Source organism: Amblyomma americanum, chromosome 11, assembly GCF_052857255.1.
Source record: "Amblyomma americanum isolate KBUSLIRL-KWMA chromosome 11, ASM5285725v1, whole genome shotgun sequence".
NCBI lineage: Eukaryota > Metazoa > Arthropoda > Arachnida > Ixodida > Ixodidae > Amblyomma > Amblyomma americanum.
Window position 1 is genome coordinate 5,414,931 of NC_135507.1, and position 10,379 is coordinate 5,425,309.

A 10,379-nucleotide genomic window follows, 5' to 3' on the forward strand; every position below is an offset into this window, starting at 1 on the left:
CAACAATGCGGATTTATTCTGCTATTACGTCAACATTTCAAATCTTAGCCCCAAAATACTTCACATGCTTTACCTCCGGGTGTCACACATTCTACCCCATTTAAACTCGTACAATTCTAAAACCTCTTCACCTGCCCTTTAAGGTACCCGATGAGCGGAATGAGATATCATTACATTTCACATTATACGCAGCTTCTGTTGCAATCCCAGGGTGTGTTTGCGTCAGTTTCTTTGCAATTGTCAGTGCATCAAGTGTTGTATTACGATTACCAGCTGCAGTAGCAGGTACCTGCTGTGCTGTGGCGGTGACGACATTTGCTATACCAACCTTTTTTTTCCCCGACTTCTGATATCGAGTCTCTTCCTTGCTGTCTCCAAAATATTCTCGACCAATCATTAATTATTTGTCATCTGCCACGGTGGGCAGGTTTTGATGAAGTGACAATGTTTCGTGACCTCTCTCAAACAATCAAGGTGTTTCGTCAGGGTAGGTTGGGATGATGTCACAAGACCACACGACATCTCTCGGTCAATGAGCGAGATCATCTCGGACAGTGGGGAGGTGGTGAGGGGGGGGGGGGTGTTTGGTGTGTCAACTCTAATGGCATTGCATTAAAAGCAACGCACGCATCAGAGGAAGGTGAATAGTATCGTAGTACAACACAGCAAGAAAGCAACATGGATAGTTAGATGAAAAGCGAGTTAAGGATTTTCCAGCTATAACTTCGGCCTAAATTATAACTTCCACTTTCCAGCTGTAACATTCAAGCTATACATTTTCCACTACACCATCTACACAGACTCCCAGGATTCGTGTCATTGAATCAAAAACACTCCCATCACACCTGTCCACGGAGCTCGAGGCCGCACTTGCGTCGCTGCACCCTTGCCCTCTATTCCTTCGATGGATCTCTGGGCGCTCGGGGATTGACGGCAATGAGCTGGTTAACCAGCTCGCCCGTGAAGCTCTTAAACATTTGCCCGGGTACCGTTCAGCCCCTGGCCAAGGAACTCGGAGGGCGGTTCGAGACGGTCCTTTCGCGCCACCATCAAAGAATATTACAAAGCACTACGCCTCGACCGTAACATCTACCCCGACCCTCATCCGGTCTTTCTGTGCAGGAGGCTCACATCCTTTGACAGCTACAACTTAACGCACTTGTCACACCTGCAGGGCTTTATCTATACAAATTTCATCGTGATACTTCATGCCACAACGGCCCTGCTCCTTATGCCAACCTCTCCCACTGTCTATTCTCCTGCCCGGTTACTCTGCAATCAGATTTCTTTCCCACCCCCTCCCACGCACTGTCGGGACCTGGCTGCACAGGCTACGAGCCCGTACTACCACTACTACTACCACTACTACTACCACCACCACCACTACCACTACTACCACTACCACTACCACTACTACTACCACTATACGAGTGTGTATCCCTCCCATTACAACTGCTTTGCAGTGTCCGTGGCTATCTGGAAATAGACGAATAACACTAGACATGCTAGAATATTTATGAGACAGTCGAATTAGAATCTGAGCGTCACGCGTTGACTAATCTGAAGATATTCCGCCCTGTCCAATCTCCTTCACTTTGATATGGATAAACAAATTTTCCTACTTTTTTGTTGTCGAGCGCTAAAAACTTTTCATTCTTCCGGGGGAGAAACACCACTGCTGCGCAACGTAATATGCACAACGTTAAATCGATCGTTTTCGGTGGTTATAAAATAAGCGCGAGAAACTGAAAAAAAAATGAAATAAAGAGATGCAGGCAACGTGGGAGCTCGAATTTCTTGCATCTCTTCGCACCGTTGTTTTCCTCGCCAATTTTGTGAGAAACTTACACCATGTGCCTGAAAAACCGGAGAAGCCGGGTAAATTTTATTTTTGGGTGTGCGAGCTGCCGTCTCCCATTTTGTTCTTACGGCTTACATACCGCAAGTCACAAAGATAAGTAAAAAGTTTTAAAATATCTAAATTCCAGAATAATTAATGCTAAGTCTGCATTCTGTTCGCAGTGCCTCGCCTGAAGTAACGAAGATGCGCCGCCATACAGCCAGCCCTCCGGAATTTGCCTTGCGGACTCCCCCTGGTCTCGAATGGACTTTAGTTCATTCCTGAGCTCAATTATGTGCTCATAACGCTATCTTTCGTTTGCTTTTTAGTTATCTTGTATTTATTTTAATATTTGCGTAGACACTGATATAGGAAGTGTGCTTTTGGTCGTTACGTTTTCTCATTCATGGCACGGTTTTCCAAGTGTGGACCGGCTGCTGATGGCGCCATTGCGGACTTTCCGGTCATTTCTGAAGATATAGACGCACAGAGAGCAAGCATCCACGCAAAAGAGGAGCCGTATTGCGCAATGCACGCTCACGAATCAGCAGGGACGCTCGTGCAGGAACTAACACCACAATAAAATTTTGTCCCCCTTCCAGTGTCTTGCGTCCCTCCGCGCAGAATTATCCGCAAATATGAACTACATGCAACTTGCCCAACTCGCCATTCTTATACCTCACTACAATCTTGGATGCCTTTCCTTCTGAATAATCAATGATGATGATGAATGTTTTGTGTTGCAAGTGGATCTGGGGCCAAAGAGCGCCATGACACAAGATATTTTCGTTTACTCAAGGTGGGATCCCAAATATTTCATCCTGAATAAGCTCAACACCAGGCCAGGGAAAGCTTGTACCCATTGTATCATTGGCGGGCACCAGGCGGCGCTGCGGATCGAATCCCGCACCACCTGCAGACGGGGCGGATGCCCAAACTGCTAGGTCACGGCTCCGGTAATAAACTACCAATAAAAGCTTACGTTTCACACCATACTTTTTTGTGGCATATGTAAATTAAGCTGGGATGAGACTTATTGGATCTTGCTTTATTTTTATTTATTTACAATACCCCTAAGGGCCCTCGTGCGAGGGTATTACATAGGGGGGGGGGGGGCGATACAAGCATAAAAATATGGCACAGGCATTAGAAACAAAATACACGTAATAATTAATTAAAACTAGTAATGTACACAAATAACAACAACAAACAATGCAGAAGAAAATACTCAGTAAATGCACATAATACAACAAAAATACCAAATCTGTTAGTCCATGGTTTGTTTTAACGAATGCTGAAACGATTGTGGGTTAACCTCAGTAGCTATGTGTGATGGCAAGTTATTCCAATCTATTATAGTGCGAGGAATGAATGATTTCGAGTAGAGCAAAGAACGGCATGTGACGCGTTTTATTTTGTTAACGTGGTCGCGGCGAGGAAAGACTGCAGGGTGTGGCAAAAAGAAGTCGTCGTGGAGGGTGGGATGGTGATACAGTTTGTGAAGCAAGGTTAGGCGAGCGAAATGGCGTCGACATGATAGCGGTTCCAACTCGGCACGTTGTTTTAATGCTGTGACACTGGTGAAGCGTGAATAATCTGAAAAGATGAAGCGAACAGCACGGTTTTGCAGGGATTCAAGGTTGTTTATGATGTAAGCTTGATGAGGGTCCCATATGGCAGACGCATACTCAACTTTCGGGCGGATTAGCGTGATGTAAGCAAGTTTTTTTAAGTGTGAAGGCGCGTGTTTGAGATTACGCCTAAGAAGGCCGAGTGCGCGATTTGCTGATGCTAAGATTGTGTTAATATGGTAATGCCAAGTTAGGTCAGACTGAAAGTGAACTCCTAGGTACTTGTAAGTTGTTGTAAGTTCAACTTTATCGTTATTGAGGAAGTATGTTGTAGCAATTCGAGTGGAACGGTTAGTAAACGACATTAACTTTGTTTTAGATGCATTTAGAGACATTAGCCAGGAAGAACAAGAGAGCATTTCTTCAGCGCTCAGAAAATACGATATTAAACTTGAGTGTTCGAGACTTTAGAAACTCTCTCTTTAGAAATCTCTCTTAGTGGCAACATCGGGCGGAGAGGTACGAGTTTTCAGATATTTCATCAGCATTTCTGTATGTTCACAAACAACAAAGTTTTGCCCATATTTCAAGCAATGATTTTTTCATGACTGGTACCACAATCAAAAGCACAAGCCCATTTGAATTTAAATCGCTGAAGAAAAATTCGTCGGGAGAAATTTCATTGAAACAAGAAAGAAACGTAATATATTGTTTCTTCAATACCCATACTTATGAAATCAGTTGTGTTGAACAACATATTGTACTTTTACGCAAAAATTGCACTGCTTTTAGTAGATTTTAAGAGGAACAAGGCAATGGAAACTGCTGGGCAGAATTTCAGTCGATAATTTACACTCTAAACACGGTAACCTTTGGGTAACCTTTGTAAAGGTGCACATTTTCACATTGAAGTACACCTATAATTGAAAGGTTACACGATGGAACTTTTCCACCTTTAACCTTTGTAAAAGTTACAAATGGTAAACATTACTTCTTTTTATGCATAGGTTACGCAACCTTTTAGCGCTGTAACCTTTACAAAGGTATACATCATTGGGTTAAGCATAGGTTACATGCTACAAAATGTGTGACCTTTGTCCGCCACAATGGCTGGCCTAGAACGGCCAAAATATCCTTGCAACTTACTGAAGGTGATCAAATTCAGAGCTCTGCTGGATTTCGATTTGAAGGGAACAAAAATTGGCCAATCAGGAGAATAGTTCAGAAAAGAGAAAAATGACAAACATCGGTATATAACAGTCAAATTGTTCATTGACTCCAACATCTTCAAGACTAGAAGTTATACAAAACAACAAAACTTCCCAAATATTGTCTGCATTATAGAAAAACTAAGGAATGTAACAGATGCAGGTATGTTCAAGGCATTTTGCAAACTTTTCGCAAAAAAATATCGCAAGAAATGAGCATCCAAGGTACTGAAATCTGGGCCGATATTACACTATTTGTGTTGCCAAGCCAAACAACCCCGTTGAACAAGCAACTCAATAAAGCAAGCCCAGGTCAAGTCTCGCTTCCAGAAGAGTTTGTCAACAGCATATATCACTCTTATTGCAATTTAAATAAAAAATAGGCACTGTAATTATAGTACAAAAACGAACAAAATAAAAGCCCAATTATTCAAGACCAAGTGCCAAGTCAACTTGACATTGTGTAAGGCAAAATATAAATGGTAAAAATATCAGAGAAGGCAGTATTGTGATCACATATTTTATCACGCTTCTTAAAAGAAAGGTTAAAATGACTACAATAAGAAATCAAGACAGGAGATACAAGCAGTGCAGATAACATGAGTTCTTTTAGAGCTTGCGGCCACATACCAACCTAAACAACAATCAATCGATTTAAACATCATAAATAAACAGCTCACAGACATACAAGCAAGCATTCTTGAAGAAAAGATCATACAATTGACTCCTCCAGTCACTTTATTAACAAAGAAGCACAATGACATGACCAATAACTCGTAACATTTTACAGTACTATAAGCCTGACAACACTCGCATAAGTACATGAATTTGTGTACTGCAGTTTTAATAAAACTTGCTGAATTTAGCTCTAGAAAACTTACTACAACATATTAGAAAGTGAACAACTGAAAAACATTTCTTTCCAGAAAATTAGAACAAATTATTTTTCAAGAGCGTGGAAGGCCTCTTAAGTAGGTTCGTCAGTAGTCCACGTGGCACTACAGTGTCTTGCAGGGCAATCTTCTGAAGCAGGACGAGAATGGCGAAAAATTACGGCGTATAGTCGTGAATTTTATGTAATACGTCACCAGGCAGAAGATGAGGACACGATCTAGGTTGCCGCTGCTGATCGAGATCACTTCTTTACTACTTCCAGCGTAAACGCAAGAAAAACACGGACGAAGGAAGAACAGACACACAATCGCCGGACATCAACTGAAGTTTATTCACAGAAACCAGTCCTATATGTACACATGTGACCACTAGGTAACTGATATCAAAAGCACAAAATCGGGAAAACCAAAAGGCAATCAACCAGAGCCACAGGTTCCATATCGCACACGTGCCTTCATGCAAATCGCCCACAATTTCTGTGCCTAGCTGACACGATCAACACCGTTAGCCTTCAGATAATCTTGTTCCTTTCTTCTAAGAACAATAGAGGGAGTACTGACGCAGTGATCTTTATCATTGGCAATACAGAGGGCTTCAAAAATTTCCCGGCTTTTCTGAGTCCTGAACTTTCTTAACACACTTGTTTCTTCCAAAAACGCCTTGCATGCTGGCTTATACGAACAACGGCGAATGTGGTCAGCTAAATGACCTCCGCCACTAATCGAAGTTACTGTCCTGCGATGCTCTAGCAAGCGTTCGTTGATACAGCGCCCGGTTTGTCCAATGTAGCGTTTGCCACAGGCGAGAGGGATGTTATACACCACGCCAACCTTGCAGTCGACGAGGGCTTTGGTGTGCCTAATTTTGCAGGCAGACCTCTTTTTGGGTTCGTTTACTAGGCGGCACAGGCGTCCCAGCTTCTCCGGAGCTGAAAACACTACACGGACGCCGCACTTGTCCCCGACCTTCTTGAGGCGGTGCGAGACCTTGTGCCAGTAAGGCACAACGACAGGTCGCTGTTGCGGGCGTGTGTTATCCACCTGCCTGTGCCGTCCACCAGATTTTACTTCGCTAATCTGGCTTTCGACCACTGAGGCCACGATTTCTCTCTGGAAACCTGCCTTCTCCAGACGCCTTAGTTGGGCATGGACACTCTCCCGGACTCGATGCTCACACGACTTGGCTAGAGCAGAGCGGATGCAGTTTTTTGCAATAGCTCTCTTCACGAGCTTAGAATGAGCCGATTTGTAGTTAATAATTTGTTTTCTCGACCGTGGCTTGTACTGCCAGCACACGCGCGTTTCCTCAAAAATAAAGCACACATCTAGATACTGGATGTGCCCTTCCTGCGGCAGTTCGTGCGTGAACTTCATGCCAAAGGCGTTGCAAACAAAAATGTCAATAATGTCGTCCACGACAATACCCCTATCCCGAGCCTCAGTCGCGTTCATTACTACAAGGTAGTCGTCTACGTATCTAAAAACTTTCAGCACGCTGGCGTTGTAAAGGGACGCCTGAATGCGCTTGTCAAGGGTGGATAAAAATATATCGCTTAAAAGCGGTGCTAGGCAAGAGCCTATGCACACTCCTTCTTTTTGGATGAGGCAACAATCATTGAAGGTGACAATGGTGGATGAAAGATAAAATCTTAAAAGCTCTAGAAAATTGTCGGTAGATAACCCTGTCATATTCTGAAAAGCCACAGGCCCGGCGTCTTCAATGAAAGTTCTGACCGCGCAAAACAGCTCGGGATAAGGTATTGAGTAGAATAAATCTTCAACATCAATTGAAAAGGCAAATCTTTTTGGGCATGATTGTGGGCGATCTGCATGAAGGCACGTGTGCGATATGGAACCTGTGGCTCTGGTTGATTGCCTTTTGGTTTTCCCGATTTTGTGCTTTTGATATCAGTTACCTGGTGGTCACATGTGTACATATAGGACTGGTTTCTGTGAATAAACTTCAGTTGATGTCCGGCGATTGTGTGTCTGTTCTTCCTTCGTCCGTGTTTTTCGTGCGCCAGAACGATGTATCATAATGCGACTGTGAACCAACTAGCCCAGCTGTCTACGCTTAGTAAACGCAAGTGTGTTCAGCACAGCTTTATACATGAGGTGCAGTCACTTGCAACTTCAGGCAGTGGGATCTGTGGAATGTTAAATTAGAGCCAGTGAGCAACCAGTCATACTTAAATCGTGGCTGGTATTCTCCCCATAGTGAAACATGGTACACAAAGAACATGAGATTTTTCAAGAGGATTTGATCATATTAAAAAAAAGTTTGTCATCATGAAAAGCCAGTATGCCGAAGAAACTGTTAGATGAATAAGAAATATTTCACAAACCTCGTTGATGAATGCGTGCTTGGAATGGCCTTGTAAATGCTTTCCAACGGCAAGAAATGTGCATCTGCGTCCTTGTTTGGAAGAAAATACTTGAGCTACTGCTTTGAGTTTTCCTTCTATATCTCCAAAGATCCGCTTAAATCGGAGTTCCACTTCAATGCACAGCTGGAAAAAAGTCGTTAGGAGGAAGTGTAAATCAGTCAATTAAAGCAAGCATTCTTGAAGAAAAGATCATACAATTGAAAGCAGTTGTCAGTATTATTAACAGAAATAAAATTTCTTTTTCCTCATGCATGTAAATCTGAGTGCAATTTAATTGAGTTTTCAATAAATTCACCAATGTTTTAACACATCACAAGACCTAATTTCTTCATAAATCGTAATTTTTTTAATCAGCTGCCTGCTATTCACTGCAGCAGGGTATATGGCAATGCTCAGTTCTTATATTCTTGTAATGTTCCCTTACAATATTTTGTAGCAAGAATTACTGGGGCAGGGTATCATCATGGCAATCGCAAAGTTACTCAGGGCTTATTTCCACACAAAACCTAAACTGAACGCGACAAATGTAAGGAAAAAGAGGTGGAAATGCAGTGCCTGCTGATGCCTGGTTGCAGTGACTACAGCACTACATTTCATCTACTCAGTTAGATTATATCATGCATCTTCTTTTGCTGGTTCGCAAAAAAATAACATCCACGTAGTTAGCTATGAGTGTCGTATTCTTTGCACTAAGTAGCAAAGCAAGAGAATGCACATGACATTGCTAAATAGCAAATAATGTTCGGATGGATGCCATTGTTATTGTAACACGCAATAACGGGGGTCACGTTTCCACCGAGCTTATTGCTCATTAAAGGAGTCTATCGTTGCTTCGAAAACTGATATGACACCATCACTCACTGCTCCAATATAGACTAATTAGTGAGGCTCAGTTATTGCCTATGTGACCAAAGTAACGTTCTGAGAATAAATTATACTCGCCAAGAGTGAGAGTTCGTGCCAGAAATTAGCTTTATTATTAAAGAAAAATTCCTTCTTATCATTTACCTCAACACAGCCATCCGACTACAGTGCAAACCTTGACAGATTTCTCAGAGAACTAGTCACTGAAGTAAAAAATTAATCCATTATAATTGCCTTCAACGTGTCGATTTGTCAGTTGCCCTTATCTTTCAATTCTTTTTCGTGTCCCAAATGTATTTCAATGATATATCGAAAGTGTTCGCTGAAATACTCGGTATATCAGCAAATTGCACTACATTCAACGAAGAACAAACAAGAAAAACTTACTCCAGGAACAATGCCAGTTCCACCCGAAGCTGCCCTGACCGCTTTTTGTGACCTGTCCGAAAGAGCTTTCCCTCGCAGGATTGGTTGTGCACACTCAGAGAATTCTGGCATACTTGCAACGAGTCAGTCTCCGAATTCCTAAAAGGAAACAAACTAAGCTTTATTCAATGAAAACCTGCAATAACACACTCAAGTTCTTTTTTGCTATCAGTATGCAACATCAGGAAGAAAATATTCCAAAACCATTGGCATTATATCAAAGGTGACTCATAATGCAATTTTGTAATAGCAGACAAACAGTCATCTCTTACATAAATATACAATGTCCACGGATACAAAAGGAGTTCAGATTTGATGACAACAATATGTGGTGCCTTCATAAGGAAAAATGCATTCACTCGCTGAGAATAACTCACTTTTGCCAAGACCAGAAGAGTGATGAAAATCTTTCCTTCCCAAGGTACAATTACTTCTACTTCACCAAACATTGGAAAGTCATTTTGTTCGAACACAAGCACATGAGAAATTGAGATCCTGATACCAGAGACAAAAGCTGAACGCATGGACATAGCTGTTTGGCCTATACAACAGCAGGATGCAGTCCCACACGGCAAAAACGCAGAAAACACAGAGGCCGACCACCTGTGGTGGAACCGAGAGCGTACGGAGTGCGCTCGCTCAAATTTTGCCAGCTGATGCGTCCCAATCTTCCTATACAACTCATACGCTAATTCGCAGAAGATAATGTATGCGCTGCTGGCTGCGTTTCTGTGTTTCGCTTTTAGCTCTTGTGTATTTGAACTGCTGAGTTAGAAATATACGCAGACGGATGGTGAAATGATACCAGCTTTTGAAGCGCCTCTCCAGGGTTTGCAACGAGGCTTCGAATGTCCACCAGCGCTCGGTAACGCGAAGCTGAAAATCTGCGAAGCAGCTTCGGTTTAACTGACGGCGTGTACTCGCTGATAACTGATACTACTTGGTTCGGCCCAAGCTTGCCACAGAGTAGAAGCGCCTCTTTTAGAGGCCAAACACATACGATGCTGGTTGTTTTCTGCTCGTAGCTTTTCTCTTTGCTGTTTTGTTTCAGGCACAAAGTAGAAGGGTGGCGGGTTCCTTAGTATACTGTCAACGTTCAATGAAACAGTGAAGGCAGATCGCTCTGGGTTTTCAAACGTCTACACGACTTCAAGTGTCCAGGGGTGCGTGGTAACACGAAGCCATACAGC

General features: G+C 42.7%; 1 protein-coding gene across 1 annotated transcript; it reads right to left on the bottom strand.

Annotated features, from left to right (window-relative positions):
* Positions 1-7,545: 7,545 nt before the first annotated feature.
* LOC144109522 (uncharacterized) lies at positions 7,546-9,282 on the bottom strand. The gene is made up of 3 exons (XM_077642347.1): positions 9,151-9,282; positions 7,858-8,022; positions 7,546-7,659 (listed from the first exon to the last, which is right to left on the bottom strand). Exons 1-3 carry the CDS (start codon positions 9,259-9,261, stop codon positions 7,606-7,608), a joined length of 330 nt encoding a protein of 109 aa, XP_077498473.1. The 5' UTR covers positions 9,262-9,282; the 3' UTR covers positions 7,546-7,605.
* Positions 9,283-10,379: the final 1,097 nt, after the last annotated feature.

Bases quoted from the DNA above. Each gene is read 5' to 3' on its own strand.
- LOC144109522 (XM_077642347.1), bottom strand. From the start codon at position 9,261: ATGCCAGAATTCTCTGAGTGTGCACAACCAATCCTGCGAGGGAAAGCT. The intron at 8,023-9,150 runs GTAAGTTTTTCT...ACTTTTTTCCAG, and splicing joins GAACTGGCATTGTTCCTGGA to CTGTGCATTGAAGTGGAACT. The intron at 7,660-7,857 runs GTTTGTGAAATA...AACATTCCACAG, and splicing joins AGCACGCATTCATCAACGAG to ATCCCACTGCCTGAAGTTGC.